The sequence below is a fragment of the Lepisosteus platostomus genome, chromosome 11, assembly GCF_059453375.1.
Source record: "Lepisosteus platostomus isolate fLepPlt1 chromosome 11, fLepPlt1.hap1, whole genome shotgun sequence".
Classification (NCBI taxonomy): domain Eukaryota; kingdom Metazoa; phylum Chordata; class Actinopteri; order Semionotiformes; family Lepisosteidae; genus Lepisosteus; species Lepisosteus platostomus.
In genome coordinates, this window is record NC_142621.1 from 39,012,773 (window position 1) to 39,036,426 (window position 23,654).

Consider the following 23,654-nt stretch of genomic DNA (forward strand, 5'->3'; position numbering starts at 1 on the left):
TGAATATTTTAAATACTTTTAAGTCCCTTCTTAGTTTCTGTTCAAGACTATATGGATTCAGTTCCTTTGACAGTCTGTATATGATATTCAGGTTCAGGAATTAAGCTTGTTGCCTTTCTTTGAACTCATTTCAGAGAAGCAATATTCCTTTTTTTTCTTGACTTTTCTCAGCTTAATGTGGTGAAAATTAAGGTGAACGTAGACTACTCAGTTCATTGAAATCTCTTGGAACATTACAAGCAAAACAGTATCACTTTATGGGACGACTAGCAGTGCTTCATTTTAGCTTAATTTCTGTGTAGAACCCCTTGGAAGTGTGTGTGTTAATGATGAAAATGAAAAATCTGTTTACTACCAGAGTATTGTCAGCAGCTGGTACAGGATTTTTCATTTTTATCTTCAAGTTTGTGAGATAATATTATCTCCAATTGCTATTGAAGTCACATCACCATCCTTATCTACCTCCTGTAGTGCCTGTCAGATTCTGCTTCCTCAATTCATATTTAATACCTCATTAAATATATTTTGATTTTCATTTTAATGTTATTAAAATTAATCTGCACATAACTACTTGATTTCTAATTTCCAGAACTGGCATCTTATCTTAAGAGTTCACTTTAGGTTTATTCATTATTATTGATGTTCTAAAAAGACAAAGTCGCAATATTGTATATGATGTGTACAGACTATAAGAGCGCAGCAGAAGAATGCGTCATACAAAGCATAACTCTTCTGAGATCGTGATTGTCAGAACGCCTCAGCAAGCTACTTGCCCTGGAAAAGGGTTTTTTTTTTAAACTAATTTTATTATCGGTCTCTACCATACTCTGCACGGGGAAATCAAGAGTGGTGAAGAATTTCATCACTGTGAGAAAAGCAGTTTCACCACACTTCCATCTGCATGTTTTTCACTAAAATGTGATGTCATTTTCGATATTTTAAATCGAGATTAAAAGGCTCTTTTTACCATCAAAAGTGCAAAAATGCTTCCAAAGTATCCAATATAAAGCTTTTCTTTGTGACGCTAGAGATGTCGTTTGCCCATGCATTTTTGACATTTAAAAATTTAAGGCACAAAGTCGAATAGTTAACTTTTGTCTTCCTCAAGTGACACAAAACTTGCAATCAGTTACTAAGGAGTGTATCCACAACCACCTAAAGAGAAAAACTTTCAGAGCCAAGAGCGTGTTTGTCTCTAAAGCAACAGCAACTTCATTAATGCAAACAGTCTGTTACTATGGGAGCAGAGTTAGAATCATTAAACTGAGGACCTGAAGTAGCGCCGGTGTTCACTCCTCCGCAATCTCTGTTTAGGTTACGAGGGAAAGTTAAAATGGGGGATACACCTGCTATAGATAAAAGATATGACTTTCTTGAAGAATATGTATTAAAAACATTGAAACTGAAGGCCGATCGTTGGCAAAAATGTGTAGGAACCGAAGAGTACAAACAAATAATTCGGGAGTTTTTAGATAGGACTGATCAAACTGTATTAGTTGTTTCTTTAAACGCAGCAGGGCAATTGATTCCCACAACTGAATTTCCAGCAAGCACTAAAAATAAAGCCGTTTACTTTGTGAAACGTTCCAAAGACCTTCTTACTCCAGAATCTATTAAAAATAGTTTATTATATGGAGATTTGTCGTATTCCCCACTGGATCAGTTTTCTGCGCTCGTGGAAGAGGTAAGATGACATAAAAGAACCTATCAGCTATTTGTTTTTCTACTGCGGAGTTTTGCAGTGGTAATGGTGACGTTACATTTTGTTGGTTTTGCAAAGTTGTGTATGGCATTTCTGGTTTAATACGCTTTGGTAGATATTGCAAACTAGATTTCCAGACCTTTAATGGCTGAGTTGCATAACAAATACACGACGAGGCTGAACAACACATTCACAATTAAAGAAGACATGTTTAAGATATCTGGTTTATTAAGTAAAATAGGGAGAGAACACCTAGGCTGTTAGAAGTGATTGCAGCCGTAAAACCTCAAACAAGAATTATAGGAAGGTTTCTTAATGAAAGAAACACATTTTTCCTGCTAAGGATGTTAAATAAGAGACTAAACTATTTCAATAATATCACGATTTTCTTAGCTTTGTGTTCCCAACACTTGTTCATGTTAACGGCTTAACAGTACTGGGCCTTGCTCAGCCGTCTGCAGCTCATGGATTAGCACAGGTGTCTGTTTAATAGTAAAAGTACATGTGACCTTTCCCAATGATATATTTAATCTGTCAAATTCATTTTAAAAACAAATATCATGACCTGACACCGTGCTGTCTTGTACTATTTGAATGCATTTTCAATTGCCCTGTAAAGCACACTTTAGAGTCTTTTATACTAGAGTTACTCAGCTATTAAACCCTAAACTTTACAGTGTACCTTAATGTTGGTTTAATGAAAACTGTCATCGCGGAACGGTCTTTATTGAGCCAGATAGAAGGCTCCACAGCCAAAACGTTGTGTTTTCTTTCTTCTCTTTTCAGCATGTTATAAACCTATTATTTGTTTATACATGCTGACTTGTTCAGTAAAGCAGTGTATATGGATCGTAAAAATGGCCACACTGTACAGTATATAGACTGTATATAGACTGTGGTCTTTTCAGTTTAAATGTTTTTATAACTAAAACCTACTGTATTTTCCATTAGTCGATAAAACTTTAAGGTTCTTTAATCAGCTGCTTGATTTGCACTACTGAGTTTTGCAGTGGTAATAGTTGGTTAAGGTAAGAAACAAATTATTCAACCTGTTCATGTTGAACTAAAAAATAACTTGAGTTACTGAGTCCAAATTAAAGCCCAAGATTACAAAAATAATTTGTTTCACATGTGCCTTGCTGTTAAAGACTTAGAATTTTGATTCATAGCACCTCAATTATTTGATTTCCACTCACACCGTTTTTATTATAGCTGAATAATAGAAGTCGGCGTTGCTGCATATTTTATATTAAAAGATATCCTGTTAGCTTTCATCTGTCACTTTTCTAATTGTAATGATATTTCAAATTTATAATGAGGTATAATTATATGATGTAAGTTTACGTGTTGATAAACAAAATCCAAGTACACCACAAAATGTCGTAACGTTACTGATTATTTTGAAAATATTTATGTCAAATGAAACACTTTATGATTATATTTTTGTGTCCTCTGATATTGTGTGGTACAAATGTATCAAGACTAGTGAAATTCTGTAGAATGATTGCTCTCAGGAGACTCGTTGGTTGTGGGTGCTTCAAGATTAATAATAAAGGTTAAAATTGATGCCTGAATCTGCCAGTGTGTGTGAAAGAAAATTGAATAATCTAGCCTTTTAATTTTCATTGTACATTCACCTGGATCACAGTCATTTGGTAAAAATATGAAAACTGAATATAAAAACCTAGCCTCTGTTTGCTACTACAAGCAAAATAGCTTCTGTGTATTACAAAGAAATCTCTTAAATTTGAAATGGATTGCCCAGAAGTCAGTGTCATAAAACATTACAAGAAGTCTGAAATGTCATGTTTTCTGAAAAGTCATGAGATTGAGAAGTCATGAGGCTGACAAATGACAAATGGTGATTGTAGCTTTATTTTTTATGGCAATATTTTAATAGGTGGTAGTTCCTGTCCTGTCAAATAATAGAAACCATCATGACTGGCCACATGTAGTATCGCAGGATATTAAGCGACACATACATGCCCTGAAGAACAATGTCTTTGTCGTGGCTGGACAAGTCCGAGGAAAGACGTTACTTCCTCTTCCAGCTGGATCGGAGAAAGTAGAGCACGCTGCCTATGAGAGAGAAAAAAGGTAACGAACAATGGTTTGATTCAGATTACTGAAGTCTTGATTAGGTAGCTCTTCCATTTTGACACCACAATAATGTGCACCTGGCATGGTCTCATATGAAAGTGCTTTGTTATTAATCAGCTAGTGTCTTATCAGCCACACTTGCAGATGACTGTTGAGCGAAGCTCCATGCTGCTTGAAGTGAAGTGAATGCATGATTGCACAGCAGAGAAAAGAATCTTTCATCTGAAGCTGTCAGATTTTTTTTGTCTTTATACAATCAAGTGCTATATTTTGGTTTAATTAATTCTTCATCCTAGCCAACTGTCGACGCAGTTTAACTTTCTAGAACTAAAAATGAAGTTATTGGTAATGGAGAAATCAACAGGGGCTTTTTTGAAAATGTAATGACTTTTTGGTACTCTTGATTGTTGAGTAGCATATAGTACGTAAACAGTAACACCTTTCTTGTTGTGTGTTTTAGTCATGTTTTTCTCCTTGGCCAATATGAACAGTGACTATGAACAAATATTGTCACAGACATTGTCCCATCAAAGCTGTCTTCTGAATATGCAAACAACCATCAGTTCTTGTTGTCTAAGGATTATTATTAGTGTTTAGTATTTGCAGCAGACAGAGTTTCATTAAACAGAGATTTTCTGTGATTTTATGCTGTCTGCAAATATGTGTCTTGCAGGACAAAACATGACCTCTTAATCCAAATGGTATTATGCAGCATGTAATGTTCCTGACTTTAAGTGTTGATTTACTGTAGATAGAATGTTAACATTCTGTCTGCAGAGTTTTCAGATAACCATATTTTTTTCCAATGTAAATTGTGCAGTGGAGATTTGGCCGACAAAAGTATTGTACACTCCATTGAGTCCATAGTGATAGAATGGAGCCATCAGATCCGGGAAGTTTTGAAGAAGGATTCGTCAGAACCACTCTTAGAGGGCAAAAACCCAACACCGCATATAGAAATGCAGTTCTGGAAAAACAGGTAAATTACCAATACATTATTCCACATCATGTCGTCATGTCCCGTCGCCCTGCTTCTGTCAGTTTTAGGTTTCCTTGCAATTAAGCCCTTGAAGACTTCATTGGATCCATCATTGCCTCATTTGTCTAAATTACTTAACATCTATTAAATGTTATCCGTCCTACAGTGCTTAGCTGCTAAAGTAGCGTCCTCTATGAACTAATATTTACTTTGAATCCTTAAACTATTATGATTTATTATTTGAGTGTTTTTCTTGCTTCAATATGTTGTTGTAACTTTAGCTTTATTGCATCACAGTACTTGTAACAGTGATTTTCTTACTACCAACTATGAAAATGATACTTTTAAAATTGATGTGATAGATGCCAATCACCCTGCATCCTGGAGTCTGCAAAATAAAGATGACCTTTTTTTTCATCTGTACTGTAGCTATTGCGAATTGTATTGTTTACCACGAATGGATTTAGATTATATTCCTAGCCCAAGGAAACTTTCATAAAAAATAAGGGTTAAATGGAGTGATGTAATCAAAATGGATTCAGCTTGATACAGTAGGAGAAGCAAAATATGGTGCACAAATTAGAATAAATACAGTATCTGTTGTAAGGCAACACTGTGGCTCAGTAGTTCGTATTGCTGGATTCCATTCCTCAGGTTTCTTCCCACTATCCGAAGACAAACTGGTAGGTTTGTTTGCTTAATTGGGAAAGTTTACCCTCATGTGTGTTTGTTGGTGTCTGTGTGTATGCTGGGATGGACTGGCAAGCTGTCCAGAGTGTATCCTGCCTTGTGCATGTTGCTTGCTGGGATAGGCTCTGGCTCCACCCTGACCTTGTACTAGAAAAGCAGTTAGAAAATGGATGAGTGGAAGTATCTGTTGTTGCTGTCAGAAGAACTGGTTTGTGAGAAGGTACCACAAGGTGTTGAAGATTGTTTAGTACTGATACTTCTTGATACCTGGTTGTAACACAGGGGGTGCAGTGGCTATGAGAGGCAGGAGAGTGAAGAGAATGAGAAAGTAGCAGAGAGACCAAGTGGGAGTATAAGGGGACAGGAGGAACTGGAGACTATAGAAAGCTGATTAGTAAAGAGAGTGGTAGGTAAGACCAAGGATCTTAAATTGGATGTTAACAGATATAGGTAGCCATTGAATTGTGTGATTAAGATAAGTGATGTACAGTATACACATTTACAAAACACAGGGTCTTTTTGAAATTTGGAGGAGGTGGTTTGTTGATGCAATCAGGCTAGCTGGGAGAAAATTGCATCTTATCTTTACAATTTGAAAGGCTGTGACAAGACATCATTCACATGCTCTAGAGCTCTGTGAGCAATGTGCTCTGTGATATGTCCTAATAACACTGATAATATGTGTCCTCCTGCACCGTTTTCTTAAAGGTTTGAAATACTTTGGATAAGTAAATCCAAACAGAACTTAGCAGTATTGTCTTCTTAGTTTGCTGTTTTCATATTTACAAATGTTTTTCTTTTTCTTTATTTTAGATATACTAATTTGGAGTGCATTTATGACCAACTAAAGTCTGCAAAGGTTGCTAAAATGGCAGAGCTACTGGAAATAATGGAAAGCAGTTATTACCCAGCATTCCTTGACATGCTCAAGGATGTTTTAGCAGGTGATTTTTGTGTTGTGGTACGCAAATCCTGTCTAGATGTGTGGGGTATTTTCCTTCTAGAAATACACTTCTGAAAGTCTTTGCAAATTAATGAAAATGAGCCTGTCAAAGGTTTCGTTAGTGACTGAAAGACACATTTATGTACTTTTTCATAGATTTATTAGTTTCTATGACATCCTAAAGCCATTGGTCCAACACATTTAAACCAAATTAACATCTGAAGGAAGGAAATAGGAAAATAATTAAACTGAGGTATTTTAAGCAACTGTTCATTAATCATTAATTATCTGTGCTATTTTGTTTATTAAAATGCATTAAAATCCAATTTATACAGCAATGTAGACTTTAAAATAGAGAATCTGGGTTTCAAGGTGAAAAGCTGTGCAAATGCATGTGAAGCACGTTTAAATTATATAAGCATTCCATCCTTCAGGTTGGTGCTTTTAAATAATGACATTGACCAGTTTTCCTGTTCTGCTGTTTACTGATTCCAGCTCTAGCTGAGGCCAGAGACATCAATATTCACCTGAAGCCTCTTCAGCGTTACTTTGAGGGTCTGGAGAATGTGGAGTTTAATGAGGCCAAGGCCGAGATCAATCCCTTGATGCACGTTGTTTGTCTTCTGTGGGCAAACTCAAAACACTACAACAATCCAGGAAGAGTTATAGTACTGCTACAGGAGATCTGTAACTTGCTTATACAACAGGTAAGACTTCAGCTTTTTAAAAACAACCGTAAAATATCTCCAGAACATATTAGTTGTATGATTCAGATAATTCAGTTCATTGCCTATATGTAATTTGGAGGCTTGAGTTTTTTTTGTATTTTCTAATGCAATACTTTCTTATTACACCCACAAAGACAATTAACTCATTTAAGCGAAAATTACTAACCTTTCTTTATTGTGGGTGGTAAATGTAATTCAAAGGAAATGCTTCTTGTTTGAATAATTTAAAACAACTACGGCCTGTTTTCATGGTCATTAACTCTAAACTTACTTCATTCTCATTAGTTATTTTTAGAGACTCCCAAAAATAAGCACCACAGTTGCTCAGTATGCACCTGAGATATACAAAATGGATTTTAATTTAAAAAAAGGCTGTTGTAGAACCCCTATAGAACAGAGTGGCTGCTATACAACAATGGATTGTGGAGATTACAAGTATGGTATTTAATCTTAACAATGCCAGTATAGTGCTCTGAATAACATTCATAGGTTCTTTAATTTGGTTAGAACAGTTTGATTAACAAAAACAATCTAAAGGAAATCAAAATGCAACATTTAGTCATTTAAAAATGGCAAATTCTAGAAGATGTTTGGCACCATAGACAATTAGCATTTTCGCCAAGCTCAAACTGAAATTGTATTCCAATATAGATATTCCTAGCCTGAACAAAGTGTTAGCCCCTTTTCTAGCTGGAGAAACCTCCAGCTTGATTAACCACAGTTGTAATTATTGCAATAAAGAAAGGAGGACAGATGAAGTTAACAGGTTAACCTCACCTCTCGCTCACTTTCCTAATGACTGCAACATTTTCATACAAAAACATACATTTATACAAAACACACAACAAACAAAGAGCAACCACCATGTGATCAAATAAGTGATAAACTACAGATACACTAACAATATGGATGGTGCAGATGATTAAATACATGCAAAATAAAAAGAGAAGATGCTACCATCTGCCCCTGCCTAGGAGCAGAGTTGTGTAATGGTTTATAGATCAAGATAATCATTTGAATGGCTTTATTGTTATGCCCATAACCATTTTCCAAAGAATATAGCTTTAGAAACCTCAGTTCTTCAAATTTAGTTGGCAAGTAGTGAATAGACCATGTTTTGGAAAACCTGGGACCAAAATACATGTTAAATTATTGCACAAAGTAAATATAGAATCTATGCTTATTTTTTGTATGCAAAATGAAATGAAAGTACATTGAATCAAGAATGATAATAAATTTAGCCAAAAGATTAGTACAATAAAATCTTTCTTAATGAAACATTACACATACTGTATCTTTGGATTTAGTATCACTATATTTTGGTTTACTTCTTTATATATTTCCTTTTCCTTGTTTTGCCAGGCTCGTGCCTACCTGGGACCAGAAGAAATTTTGAAAGGTGAGACAGAAGAGAGTTTGAACAAAGTGCATGAGGCTCTGGAAGTCTTGCACCTCTTCAGGAAGACGTACGAGGAAAAGAAGGCAACTTTGAGCACATACCAGAGGAATGGCCAGGAACTGAAAGGCTGGGACTTCTCCTCTGCCATGGTTTTCTCTGGAATGGACTGCTTCGTTCATCGGGTGGAGACGATAAAGGCAAGTACAATAGGTATAGTTTTTCTTGGAATATATTAAAATATTCCTGTTCTGTATTTTTAAAATTTTCCCTCAAGCTCTGAATTTTGCTCTTTAGCACTGTCCCAGTTTCATCACACTGTGCGAAGTCTGACTGTATAACTATGCCTTAATGGTAAAATGGATAACCCGTGTATCTATTGGCCCGTTGTACAGTATCTATTGGCCCTCATTGCAGACTCAAAATAGAATGTTTTTACAAGTGTAACTTTTGCAAGGAAACCTGCAGAGTTTTCCATTGTGTGCTTACTCACTCTTTCTAAGGACAGCAGAGAAACATGTTTTTGGTTATAGGATGTGTTACTGACCACCCTGGACATGCTGAAGTTGGAGAAGATTGAATTTGGTGGAATTCGTGGGAAAGCTCTCAGCCAACAAGTTTTGAGCATTTATGAGGAATTCCAGGAAGTCTACAAAGTATTCACAGAAAGGAATTATGACTGCCTGGACACAGATAATGTGGTGAGTGAAATCAATTTACCTTTATCAATTTATCAATTTATCAGTTTTTGAGGGGAACAGGTTCAGTGATGAAAAGTTTAAATAATTAAGTCAAAAATAGTTATTTCCTGTAGTTCTAACATATCTCCCTATGCTAACCTGTACCTGCGTAATATTTCTTACTTTCCAATTTTTCTTATGTTAATTATTCAATTAAAACATGTTGATTGCATTAAGTGTAATTAAAATAGATACACATCAGTTTATTTAAATTAGTTGCAGGAAACAAAAACATTTGTTGCAGAGCATATTTCCTTTGGGGTGATTATGCAAAATAACATTTCAGCAAATAACGGAAGATTAAGATCCCATCCACACTACATAACCAATCTTGAGAACTATACTCTAAAATATTCTGTATAATTGAGCTCAACACACCCACACTGATGAACAGTTTTTTCATTAGTCATATTATTGCCTTCACACTTATTAAAATGTAGTTTGGTTACAATTCCCAGCAGTCCAATGGATAGTGAAATAATCCCTCTGTGCACTTAAGTTTCTAATGTCTGTAAATATATGGTGATGGAGTCAGAGACTCTCAGTCTATACAGAGTACCCCTAATGGTGTGCACGCCCACAGAAAATATAGAGTTTCTTGGGTGTTTTACCTTCAGATGAGCAAGGTTCTGTATCAGTAATTGAGAAGACAACTGAGGGACACTCAACAGACATATTACCTATGGCGTTTCTTTGCTCCAGATATTAAACACTGCTTTTATTTCAGCATCAGACTACATGATGCCCCTGTCCACCAGTTTTCAAATTGGCCTGTCATTGTGTTTCCAATATTGTGTGAGCCGCAGCCCGAGCCCCTGTATTTTACATAACCAAGACTTGTGCTGGAGGTCAGGAAAAAAATGATTTGTTTTGAATAACTGTAGAATATTTTACAATCTTTTATTTATAAACAGGATTATGGACTACTTCCTGAGGTAATCTTGTGACAAGGTCCCTAGTTTGAATTTTTCTGTAGAAATACTAGTTTAAATAAACAGCAAAGACAAGACTTAAGTTCAAGTTCAAGTTTATTTGTCATTCCAGCCATATACTGTACAAGTATACAGAGGAGCGAGATATCATTCTCCAGGTCTACGGTGCGAATACTGACAAGACAATGCTACAGACAATGTAGACATAGACATTTCTGACAGGGTACAGGGTACAGGCCAGCAGCCATATCACCCTGCAACTCACAACTGGCAACCCACTGAAGCTAAGCAGGTGTGAGCCTGGTCAGTACCTGGATGGGAGACCTCCTGGGAAAAACTAAGGTTGCTGCTGGAAGAGGTGTTAGTGGGGCCAGCAGGGGGCGCTCACCCTGCAGTCCATGTGGGTCCTAATGCCCCAGTATAGTGACGGGGACACTATACTGTAAACAGGCGCCGTCCTTCGGATGAGACGTAAAACCGAGGTCCTGACTCTCTGTGGTCATTAAAAATCCCAGGGCGCTTCTCGAAAAGAGTAGGGGTGTAACCCCGGTGTCCTGGCCAAATTTCCAATTGGCCCTTACCAATCATGGCCTCCTAATAAGCCCCTTCTATGAATTGGCTACATTACTCTGCTCTCCTCCCCACTGATAGCTGATGTGTGGTGAGCGTTCTGGCGCACTATGGCTGCCGTCGCATCATCCAGGTGGATGCTGCACATTGGTGGTGGTGGAGGGGAGTCCCCATTACCTGTAAAGCGCTTTGAGTGGAGTGTCCAGAAAAGCGCTATATAAGTGTAAGCAATTATTATTATTATTATTACATAAAGTGAAATGTGCATAGTGCAATTTACTTTACAGGATTGTGCAAAGAATTGCGCATAGAATACATCAGACAGTATGCCTGACATTAGGCAAAAAAGAACTAAGTTTCCAGATTTGGAGTAGGTGCAGTAGGTACCAGGAGCTTGTTGAGGAGCCTGACAGCCTGTGGAAAAAAGCTGCTACGGAGCCTGGTGGAGCTGGCCCATATACTGCGATACCTTTTACCAGATGGTAGGAGGTCAAAGAGGTTGCAGGAGGGGTGGGAGGGATCGTCCACAATAATGTAGGCTTTGTGTGTGCAGCGTTTGTGGTATATGTCCTGAATGGATGGAAGGGAGGCTCCAATGATGTTTCCTGCTGTATTGACAATTCGTTGCAGGGACTTTTGGTTTGAGACCTTACAATTCCCAAACCTCCCTCGATGGTACCTCTATAGAATGTGGATATTATGGGGGGAGGGAAGGTTTGCACTTCTCAGTCGCTGCAGGAAGATGAGACATTGCTGTGCTTTTTTAGCTAGGGAGGTGGTGTCCAAATGAGGTGGTGTCCAAATGAGATCATCTGTGATATGCACACCAAGAAACTTAGTACTTCTAGCTGTCTCCACAGGGGAGCCGTTGATGTGCAGTGGGGAGTGATCAGCACAGGCCCTCCTGAAGTCAATTATCATCTCTTTTGTCTTATTTACGGTATATTCAGGACAGATTGTTGTTTAACCACCAGTCCACTAGTTGCTCCACCTCCTCTCTGTATGGTACCTCATCATTGTTAATAATGAGGCCCACCACTGTCGTGTGATCAGCAAACTTGATTATGTAATTTGCACTGTGCATAGCAGTGCAGTCAGAGTTATCATCGTGAACAGGAGTGGGCTGAGTGCCCAGTCCTGGGGGGTTCCAGTTTTCAGTATAGTGGTACTAGAGATGTTGTTTCCAATCTGGACTGTCTGAGGTCTCTCGGTCAGAAAGTCCAGAATCCAGTTGCAGAGGAAGGCGTTGAGATTCAGCAAGCTCAGTTTCTGGGGGATGATTGTGTTGAATGCTGAACTACAGTCAATTAATAGCATAAGACTTAAGACATCAGCATAAGACACAAGACTTAAGAGAAAATAAAGTTAAAAATTAGAGGGTCATATTGCTAGTTGTAATATTTCCTTTATCTTCTAAGTTATAGCTTGTGTATAGTGAGAATGAAAGAAAAGCAGTTTTTACTTTAATTATACAGTACCACTCTTCTGCATTTGCATTGAAGTTCTGCTTGGCATTAGAAAGATAGAAAAATGCATGTTTTGGTAACAAAAGACTAATTTTTGTTTCATGTAAATGCAGGAATTTGAAACGGATGTTTCTGCCTTTAAACAAAAAGTGGAAGACATGGACAGGCGTCTGGGTGCAATCTTTTGCCAGGCATTTGATGACGCATCTGGTTTGGAGCATGCCTTCAAGGTTAGTGCTAGTTACCAAGGAAACAGCCCCTTGATGAAAATAAACCGTTTTCATAGCTGTGCTTTACATGAACAGTATACCACTGTACCAACACTAGTCAAATACATAAAGAGTCAGGTACAGTAGCTTCCCATCATATCTAGGTACAAGAATATAGAAATGCAAGTGTATTACCACTTGCCTTCATGTTTTAAATTGTGGTAGCATTTATGAAAAAGTAAAAAAATAAAAGATACTTTACTTGGTGTGTTCAACTAGAGTTTATTTTTAACCATCAGTGCATGATTTTACTAGTGAACTAGTTGTGTATATCCAGAATTATTGTTTAGTATGGTTGTAGATGGTTATCACAATACATACAGTACACATCCAATGACTTCATGTGCAAAATCAATAGTTATTTTTATTAAGACTTTTTGTTAAAAAGCCATAGCTGTATACAGTATGAGGTTTTAAACATAGACTTCTGAAAATTAAAATTTATTCTTATCAACCAACAGTAAATTGTTATTTTGAAGTATGATCTGAATAGTACATAGTAAAAAAAAATTCAGTTTAGGCGGGAGGCAACATGTCACAACAACATTCTTCAGCCATTCCATTGCCTGATAATTGAAAAACTTTCAATGTTGTAAAATAAAAACAAAACATGAGATGAATACAACTATAATTGTGCTTCAATAACTATAACCCATACATTGATAACATGGAAGACAAGATGTGCGGTTCAACAATTTGCCTTTTTTTCAATGTTTTGCCAAAATACAATTTCTGTAATGACTTTTCAGTAATAACTGTGTTAAACAGAATGAAAATTGTGTACTTCCTTTTGTTGTAGTTATTTTTGTGTGTGAGTTTTGTTTGTGCAAGCTTCCTGTTTGGTTTTCTGGATTGTTCATCTTTCCAGACTGTCAATAAGCCACACAGGAATACTGTATGCTGTTCTGTTTTCAATGTTACAGAACTTTCCACTGAAAAGTGTTAGCAGCTATGGTAATGTTTGTTTGAAGGATGGTGAACAACATATATAGGTATACAGTCTAATTTAACTTAATTGTATTTGTTTAAACCTTTTTTTCTTTACACACTGATTTTAAAGTCTTCTTCAGCCAGATCATGAAATTGAGATGATAAATTCTAAATTTAGCTTATAACATCTACCATTATGTTAAAAAGGTTTGCAATGTATATTATTAAAATAATAATATACCAATATACTGGACTGCTGTACTGGTCAGCTGTACATAAAGATTCTGAAACACTGAAGCACTGAATTTTGCCTAAAAAAAGTATTCTTAATAAATTATAAGTAATATGTACAGTATTATGGGGGGTTTTAAAGAACTAAAACATGTAATGGATCTTTCAGACACATATATCTTTATATATTCTTTATATATTTATCTTTATCTTTATATATTTTAAGTAGATTTTCTTTACTAATCTCTACTCTCTTTTTACTAATGTTTGCTTGGTGTTTTTGTGTGCAGGAAAGCTTTTCTTTTAAAACCTATCGAATCTCACAGAGCTGTAAACAGATTTCTGAGCTCTTTTTCTTTCAGGTGTTAGACATGTTTGGCAGTCTGTTGGAACGTCCCTTGATAGCAGCCGATGCAGAAGACAGATATCCCCTCCTCATTAGCATGTTTGACAAAGAACTCGACAACGCTAAGGTTCTTTTTAACAAGCATGTACACAAAGAAGAAGAACTGGGTAAGCGTGTTCATAGAAGAAACAAGCCTGTATTCAAACTAAGATGAACTTTGATGTCTTTTAATAAAAAAAAATACAGTGTGATGACATTATCATTTGTTGTGTTGCCTTAATCTGTGTCATCATGATAACAGGATAAATAAGCATGAAGACCACTGACCCTGTCCCCCCGTTTTTATCTTAGGTTACACACCTGTAAATAAAAACATGCCAGTTGTAGCAGGTGGGCTGCGTTGGGCTCAGGAGTTACAGGAACGTATTCATGTACCTTTTGGCAATTTCCGCCATATAACCCATCCGTAAGTAAAAACAGGTTAATAGTGCAAAGGCCTATGTGAATTTGTTGCAAGGCACTTAACATATAAGTTCCCCCTTCTGTTCATCTACAGTTGGCTGAGCTTTGTAATTCTATTTGGTTCAGTAGTTACACTGTTTTAATACATAGAGCTTAATAAATCTGGTGCCTCAAAGAGAAAATACTTAATTTGGTGTTTAAATAGAAATGTTTTAAAAAATATGTGCAGTGTTTGTGTACTTGAAAAAATTGAAATAAACGACTCCTTGAGTCTTCTTGATTTATGCCGTCATTTACACTATATAAATCAAGTAGACATAGTTTTTAAATTTTTAAAATTCTTTTAGGAATAACTCTCCATTGTTCATTTTATGTTATTGGTACTGTACATCTCTTGGACTATTGCAAACAAGAGTTTGAAAATAAACTTTTGTGTTCAGACCAAAGCTGATTTTGTTATATTTAAATAGAAAATTCATTTGAGATGGGTTTAGTCTTCATGTCATTTTATCTGTCACTTTGTAGATGTATGGAATCAGCTGAAGGAAAGAGAATGATACAGAAATATGAAGAGATGATGGAATTACTTGACAAGTAAGTCATTGCAGACCATTAGATCCCAAACTTCTATTGCTTACGTGATAAACCTGGAAATCCATGTGTAAACATTAACATTTTAAAAAGGCAGTCATTCTTTTTGTGCTGTATAAGCACCCTTTTTTTCTCCCATTTCTGCCATTGCCATTTTATCATTTGCATGTGCAGAATAGTGTAAAGAATGGTTTCACTTTATGGAAGTACTGGCAGATCAGAATGGTGGTACTTTACCAAACGAAGTAAAGAAGCTCCAGAGAAAGGTCTTGTATTACGTTGTATCTTTGTACTCTACTTGTAGTGTAATGGTATTTTGATAAGTTTCGATAAAATGATGAATAGAGGCCTTGCATTGCTGTATGTATTACTGTTTTAATTTTTAATTTGGTCCTTGTCAGTTAAAAAATATTAGAATAACCTGCCATACAGTACAATGTTTTTTATCTTTCCCTGTTGTCTTAGTCTGTAACCTGGATAAGAACATAATGTTATTTTTAGAGAGTAAGCTATTTGCTCCATCCGGTTTGTTTGGTTGCTAGAATCCAATAATTGTTAGTAACAAACAAGGTTATTAACTAGGAACCATGTGTTGTTCAGTGGTGGTGTTCTTAATCTTGACAATACACACTGTGTATTTAAAAGAAGAGGTTGTAAAACTAGTTCTCATTGTTGCAGTTGAATTTCTTTACAGTTACAAATGCTTCTTTGATGTTTGCAACATCCCTATTGGGTGTTGCTATGCACACGTTTAAATGGCTATGACAGTAAAGTGAAAAATAACCAGTTACATAGTTACTAAGGTATTTTAAAAAAATCAAATCAAAACAAAACATTTTTTATGTGAAAGTTACAGAATTCAGTAAATTATTTAAATAGTATTTCACCAAAACCCTTCCACCATAAGCTATCTTTTGTACCATTTTGTCTTTGACATTGTCACCAAGGTCTGTCTCTTGCAAGTTTAGGGCTATTCTGGGGAGCTGTCAGAGGTCTGTCTTTAAGAAATGTTTTATTTTAATTTCAGCATGGTGCATAACTCTGTTGCACAGAGCAGAATAAAAGCATATCTTTATTTTATTACCCAAGGGTGAAACTCCAGAGCCATTGTCTACACTGGACAAAAGAAATCTTATTAAAATATAAAACAAAAGCTTCTGACAAAATCTTCTGGTAGTCCGTCTCTTGCTATAAATGTGAATCTCTCACATATTTGGTATACTGCTATTTGGGAGTTTCTCCTTTGATAATTACACCTGGGTTACATATTTCCACACTCTAGGAAGTGTTGTGTAGTCTGCTTGAAAAACAGAACTATAGAATTTGCCAAACTTAAAATATTTCTTATAATCTCCATTCTTTGGAAATTACCTGAAGTCTGTTTGAAGGATGTGTCCTGATTTCAAGGTAAGTGTTTCCCAGTTGAAAAATAACAAGCAAGTTTAACACTGTACCTCCAATTCCTGGCGTCTTGTTAGAAAGATACTTGTCTATTAGGTAACTGATTTACAAAAAAAAACGCAAGTCAAGGCAATTAAGTGTACATTATGTGCAGCCATTACTTCCCAGCATACAAAGGGGAATATGATTTATTGTTATTACTTTGCCATGTGATTGCTGTAGCCCTTGTTTCAGAGTTTGAGATGAATAAACCTTAAAACTGAACAGATCGGGCCTCAGTACAATACAGACATCCTTTATATGAGCTCTGTAATCGGTTTATTTACAGATTGATATGATGTTTCAGAGACCTGACATATTATGTGTCTTCAGTGTCACTGATTAGAAAGAATAGAGCTGATTTTATTTTTTTGTGAGTGTCTACAGACGGTTATTTAGAATCCCATTCTGTGTACAGTATTCCCATGAAGCTTGTAGTTACAGTGAAAATGTGCTTTCTGCTGTGATGAATCCTTCCCTTTATTTAACATGCTCTCCCTCATTTTAGCAGGGTATTGAGAAATAGCAGCATATTTCCCAGTTGACAGGAAACAGTATTTGTTTTGAAAAAGTAAAGGCACAAGTGAAGATTACCTTTTTGAAATAATATACCTTTGTTGCCTTTCCCCCTATATTTTGTTTTATTTTCTTTATTACAACCACATATTGTGGTTTTTAACTTATAAAATGATGTAATCTCTTTAAAATTGGAAAGAGAAACTTATTTAGTAGAACTTATGACTGATTTTATTTGAAATATGCCATCTAACATAGAGGATAAATCTTAGGAAACACAGGAGCACTTCAGAGACTTCACCAATTAATAAACTCGAGGAACACTCTTGTCTAAATAGTGTGATTATGACACTTTTGCCAACAGAATAAACAAGTAAGAACAGTTATTTTATGTTATGTTTGCAATTTAATACAAATTTCATATCTGAATTTTAGAGACTGGGTTACTTTCGTAGTAAAAAAGCAAGTTGTAACTCTAGCAAAGAAGTGTCTAGTATTTGAACTGACGTAGAGTCTGAAAAATGTGTGACAGCTGGACATTACAAATGTTACATTTCTAGGGTTCCCTAATATTCTTTCTCTGCTGTCATTTAAATATGCATTTGTTCCAGTTATGTATTTTTCCTCACACAGAACTTTATTCTTTATAAATTACTTACTGTTACTTACAATTGTACACTAAAAGGAAGCCATTTGTATAAACTGCAGAGCTAGGCTTGGAGAAGACAGACTTTCATCCTGCTTTGCTTTTGAACTTATTCCAAAACTATGCTGAACTGCGCTGTGACTTCTTGCATCCATACAGAAGTAACACTTTTGGGATGAAAAAACAGAGTTTAACATTCTAAATGACACAGAACAAGAGAGACTGCATACATTAAAATAGTGTTTCATACTTGAAAACACACGCACACTATATTGATGTTTTTTTCTTTTACATATTATGTTAATACTAGGCGATAGTCTGTTTGAGGGGATTTGGGTGGAAAGGTGAAGATGTAATTATTTGAAAGAAGCACTGTGAGTTGAAAACTTTGAAAATGCAGCCACTGTTTGTGCTTTGGAGAATTCATAGCAACAGAGGAAGATACTTTATTTGATCTTGTGTTTCAGTTACTGCCTCAAGCTGTATGACATCTGGACTCGCACAGTAGGCGAAAAATCACAGTACAACCTCACACAGCCCCTCCTCTCCCGAGACCCTGCGACAAAGCTTATTGCAGTCAATTTTGACCCTCAGGTGGGTTTGGACTTTACTTCTTCTTCCCCACCTTAAATTTAATACTCATCCTATAATTGCGGAAGGAGTACGGAACCGCTTTTAGAAAATGTATTAGAAATGTCTCGATGTGTATTTCAGAAAAGGATACTTTTACAAAATACTAGGAAATACCAACTTTTACAAAATAATTTTACTTTTTTACAAAAATAATATTACTTTAGAAGAGTGAGATTATCATATTAATGATTTGTGATTTGATTATAAATTAAACTCAGTATGGTGCTATAAAAGTTATTTTTAGTATATTTTTCAGAGATGCAGAGGAATTTAATTCAGACTGAGCAATACAGTAAGGTTAAATGCAGTATGTGTTTTCAATTTTCGGCTTTGGAATTCCTGACCTGCGTGATACACCTGATTAATATTTAAACTGTATCTCCTCTCTCTTGTTTTGATTGACCCATGTAATTAAGCCCAGAAATAGTTTGATATCAGGTACAAATCAAAACCATCTGCTCTTCAATTCAGTTTCAGTGGTTTGAAAAAAATATTGTGCTTTTATCTTGCAGTTGGTGTCTGTTTTGAGAGAGGTCAAATATCTGGAATCCAGACAGACAGAGAAAATTCCCAGCACAGCTGCAAAGATCTACTCCAAGAAGGAGTTGTACCGACAGTATGTAGCCAACTTAGATCTCACTGCTGGCTGGTACAATAAGGTGATAAAGACAGTGCTAGAGGTTGAATTCCCACTAGTGGAGGGACAGCTACAGGACATTGATTCCAAGCTGAAAGAAGCAGAGGAGTCCTTAAACTGGAAGGAAGAAGGTGAGAGAAGTCTATTGATATTCCTAGCTTTTACAGTTTATAAATATCATCCTTTAAATGATTGCACTGTTTAATCTCACTCTGCGGTCCCTCCCACCCCTCCTGCAACCTCTTTGCCCTCCTACCATCTGGTAAAAGGTATCGCAGTATATGGGCCAGCTCCACCAGACTCCGTAACAGCTTTTTTCCACAGGCTGTCAGGCTCTGACCCTGGTACCTACTGCACCCACTCCAAATCTGGAAACTTAGTTCTTTTTTGCCTAATGTCAGGCATACTGTCTGATGTATTCTTTGCACAATCCTGTAAATTAAATTGTCTACGTTGTCTATAGCATTGTCTTGTCAGTGTCTGTCTGTATTCGCACCATAGACCTGGAGAACGATATCTTGCTTCTCTGTATACTTGTATATGGCTGGACTGACAAATAAACTTGAACTTGAACAACATGCACAAGGACTCTCCTAAATATTCCGCAATATCAAAAATAATGAGAATACTTCTGGTACAGATAGCCAACCTCCAGTGGTGATTACAGCTACGACACTTAGGAATTCCATTAGATGTTCACAGATCTTTGTGATGCTATGTATACACCAGTCAACAAGAATTAACATGACTCTGCATTAGTTGTTTGTGGTGGTTCCGAACCTTTTTACAGCCTGAATTATATTTCCTGTTTTTTTTTAACCTGATAGCCACTACCTGTAAACCTTTGAGGCTGTCTGAAGTGATATGCTAGCCGGGTCTGTTGTTGATTTAAGCGATGAACCTAGAGGCATTTACTTCAAGAACCATGCCTCTTGTGAGATCCCCAATATCAATCTTACGTCATACTAGGTCACTGGGTGATATTACCACTTCAATGGACAAAACGGATCACTTCTAAGCCCTGTACAAGCACAACCAAGTTCATTCAGCATTTGGTTAGACACAGTATTTCTGTTACGTTCAAAGCAGGAATGTGCATGCTAACTGCAGTGTGGTGATGTGAGTTTACAGTGAGTGTACATTGGGATAGTGGAAACTTGGAGTGGTACTGTTGACACAGTCAAAGCGTAATTGGAAATGAATAATTATTGTAGTTTGGAAATCCTTTGACAGGTTGTTTGGAGAGGGGTAGATAGCAGGGCAGTGGTGGGAAAATGTGTTCTGTTTGATCAGTAAAAATGAATAAAAAGCAGTTTACAAAAAGGGCAAATGCCAAGAAGAAAAGTAGCCGAGTGTAGTAAAATTAATTTGCATCTTTTGTATTGCATTTTTGAGATGTAGAAATTGTAGAGACTGGGTTTTTAACATGCTATTTACAAATGTCTCCCTATTCATATGAACAGGAATTTGGGATTATATCCAGCAAATCCGGGATGCTGTCCATGACCTTGAGAGACGACTACAAAAAGCAAAGGACAACGTGGAGGAGATTCAGAACATCATGAAGTCCTGGGTGTCTCCCATCTTTGAGCGAAAAGAGGGAAAGAAAGATACTCTTCTCAACCTGGAGGACAGGACTGAGCGTCTGGAGAAACGCTATAGCCACATTAGAGACTCTGGGGACAAAATTCATTCTTTAATAAAGGTACTGGACCTGTTTCAACAGGATTTGTTTGATTGTTGCCTAATCATTCATCCTTATGATCATATTTTTATTCTTTGGCTGCTCTGAAAAATTATCGAGAAAAAAAGTGGAGAAGGCTTTCTGGAGCTTCTGTTACATTTGTTTTTGTTTTGTGGATTTAGGAAGAAAATGTAGTTTCCTGGAGCATTCTTTTTCAACTGTACTTTGTGATGTGTGCACTGCTATTACAATGCCCCTCACATTTTCCTGTCTATACATTTGATGATAAAATTATGAGAATACCAATATAAAAATGCGAAATAGCTAGAAAACATTTATTGGAATTAAAATGAACATTTGTTTGTAAAGACTGAGATTGGTTCTAAATAAAATGCAATTAATATGTTATTGCTAATACTGTACTACTGTTATGGTTATTGGAAGTGGCTGTTGAGGTGTCTGAAGAGAATGGTCAACATCTAGCTAGTGTCAACATTTGCAGTTCTCGGGAGCTTTTGCTGATGTGTAGATTGTGGGTTTGAGAAACATTAATCAAAGGAAAAGTCTGATTTACCTTGGATAATTAAGTTGTGGGTAAATCATTGAGTCATCAACCGTCCAGGAAAACAATATAATGAGACAGGTAGAGAAATGTAAGAGAACAGAGAGAAGACACATAAGAGAGAGTAAAGGGAGACACCAGAGGTGAGAAAGGTTCTTGTTCAGATCGACTTGAAGGACCCGATGCTAGTTAAGTATTTGAACCTTAAGGGAGTTAAGGCAGCTTGCCATTCTGTTGTTTTTTGGAAACTCTGATTTCATGTATATAGAATCCCTAGGTTAAAAACGATCTCTCCTGACCTTTTTTCAGGAACAGGGTGATGTGTTATATAGAGAGCGTTTTAACTGTAGGCCTTTTTGTGTTTAGTTTAGAAGGCAGGTTTATCTCTCTTGTTTGCCTATTGGGTGTTATATAGGTTTTTAAATACTTGGTAGTAGTCTGGTTTTTTTTCTGGTTGGTTAAGACATTGGCTTCTGGGTTGCCTTTTCTGTAAATAGTGTAAGTATGCTTTATGTTTCATTGTGTTTTATTTAGTGAGTGATTATTATAATTCATAAATTTACCTATGATTTATTACTCCACTTAACCCTATGCCAGAGAACAAAGATCAAAGTTCAAATAAAATCAAGATCTAATTATGGTGTACAGTATGGCCATAATTGGCCATTATGGCTCTGGTGTATTCTTGGCAATATTTACAATTTGGGGGTTATAATTATTTAATTTACTTACTGATTACTTATTAATTATATATAGATACTTATTTTTTTTAACCCCCTAATTTAAAATCTATCTTAATAGCACACCTTTGAAAACACTGGAAACTGATTAAAGGGACTACTTTCACACAAAACTATCATTTAACCCTAAGTATTAATTTTAATCGCTCCCCCTGTTTTATTATTATTATCATTTTGTGGTGCTTTGTTTTTAAAGAAAGTAAGGTAATATTTTTTGTAAAAATTAAAGAATGCAGTATACAGTAAAACTGTATGAAGAGGACACATTCAAGGGTTCTGTCACACTCAGTTTTATCAGTTTTATGCTGAGCTTTATCGCTGTGGCAACACCCTTCATCTATACAAAATGTATAATAACCTATTGATCTATTTTTTAAGTTAAAAAGGAAAACAAAAATATTTCACTATATGGTGCATGGTTACAGAGAGTTATTTTAATCAAGTTTACAATGCTCTGAGCGTGACTCAAGGAGTCAACAGGCCTTAATATGAATGACTTGAATGCTTACAAGCCAGTATTGGACATTTTTATATTCCTCTGTAACCCTCTAGGAAATCAATAAAATGTCCTGCCCTGTTTATTCTGTTTCTAATATTTTTCTTACTTTTTGACAGGAGAATCTAGACCTTTTCAAAGCTGATTCTGCCTCAGATGTTTGGAAAGCATATTTGGATTATGTGGATGAAATGGTCATAGATGGATGTTTTAACAGCATTGAGTGCTCCCTTAAGTTCCTCTTAGAAAATATAGGTAATACAGTATAAAGCAGAGGATTACTTTCTGTTTCATTACAGGTACTGTTTATGGTTAAATGTTTATGACACTGGCTTCTTTCATTCCCCTCAGATTCAAAGGGTGGCATGGTGCCTTTGTTTGAAGTGATGTTGGATCTCCGTATTCCAGAGATGATGTTCCATCCTTCACTTGACTTTGGTGCCACTGATGGGTTTTATGACATGATGGATGGTATTATCAATGACATCTATAGGATTGCTTCACTGGTGCCACGTGTTGCTGAATACAACACATTTCCACATTATCAGGTATTATGGCTTCTGGTCATTTAGTGTTGAAATACAAAAAGGCAATTGACCCTTAAGGCTGAAAAATATGGAAATGAACATTAATATACTATTACTAAACACTCAAATAGTCATAAATAACTTTGCTCTTCTATATTTAACCTGCTTGAATACCATACATTATGCATCTATGTAAATGACATGTAAATCATTATATCGAGTCAGACGTCCTATTAAGTGCTATTATTTATATGGGGAAAGTATTTCCTTCAGCAGAGATTTTTTTAAAGCTACCTAAATTGTTGATCATGTATATAATTGAAGTGTCTGATTTGGTAAAACGTATTTTAACATAGATTGTTAAATTTCTATGGTTATTTTTATTTATTTACCATTGTATCATATGAAGGCAGCACAGTGGTGCAGTGGATAACACTGCTGCCTTGTAGCCCTGGGGCCCTGGGTCCAATTCTGTACCTGGGGTGTTGTAAGTGTACAGTTTTTATGTTTTTCACGTGGCTTTCATTCAGGTGCTGTGGTTTCCTCCCACAGTCCAAAGACATACTGGTAGATTAATTGACTTGTGATAAAACTGGCCCTTGTGTGAATGTGTGCGTGTTTGTGCCTGTGTGTATCCTGTGATGGACTGGCATGTCATCCAGATTGCATTGCTCCTGTTGCTTGCCAGGATAGGCTCT

At 36.2% G+C, this 23,654-nt stretch overlaps 1 protein-coding gene across 2 annotated transcripts in view; it reads left to right on the plus strand.

Moving 5' to 3' along the window:
- Positions 1-1,265: 1,265 nt before the first annotated feature.
- Positions 1,266-23,654, plus strand: part of dnah9 (dynein, axonemal, heavy chain 9) — a 149,234-nt gene continuing 126,845 nt past the window's right edge. The window contains exons 1-16 of one of the 2 annotated variants that reach the window (XM_088599618.1): positions 1,266-1,684; positions 3,603-3,799; positions 4,623-4,781; positions 6,285-6,415; positions 6,910-7,121; positions 8,505-8,738; positions 9,072-9,239; positions 12,360-12,476; positions 14,039-14,189; positions 14,374-14,488; positions 15,010-15,078; positions 18,145-18,271; positions 18,823-19,078; positions 20,411-20,652; positions 22,549-22,684; positions 22,781-22,977. In XM_088599618.1, coding sequence (XP_088455744.1) covers positions 1,334-1,684; positions 3,603-3,799; positions 4,623-4,781; positions 6,285-6,415; positions 6,910-7,121; positions 8,505-8,738; positions 9,072-9,239; positions 12,360-12,476; positions 14,039-14,189; positions 14,374-14,488; positions 15,010-15,078; positions 18,145-18,271; positions 18,823-19,078; positions 20,411-20,652; positions 22,549-22,684; positions 22,781-22,977 — 2,862 coding nt within the window. In that variant the 5' untranslated portion in view covers positions 1,266-1,333. Of the gene's footprint in view, positions 1,685-3,602; positions 3,800-4,622; positions 4,782-5,816; positions 5,878-6,284; positions 6,416-6,909; positions 7,122-8,504; positions 8,739-9,071; positions 9,240-12,359; positions 12,477-14,038; positions 14,190-14,373; positions 14,489-15,009; positions 15,079-18,144; positions 18,272-18,822; positions 19,079-20,410; positions 20,653-22,548; positions 22,685-22,780; positions 22,978-23,654 lie in introns of those variants that run through there. The other variant, XM_088599619.1, reaches the window with a different exon arrangement.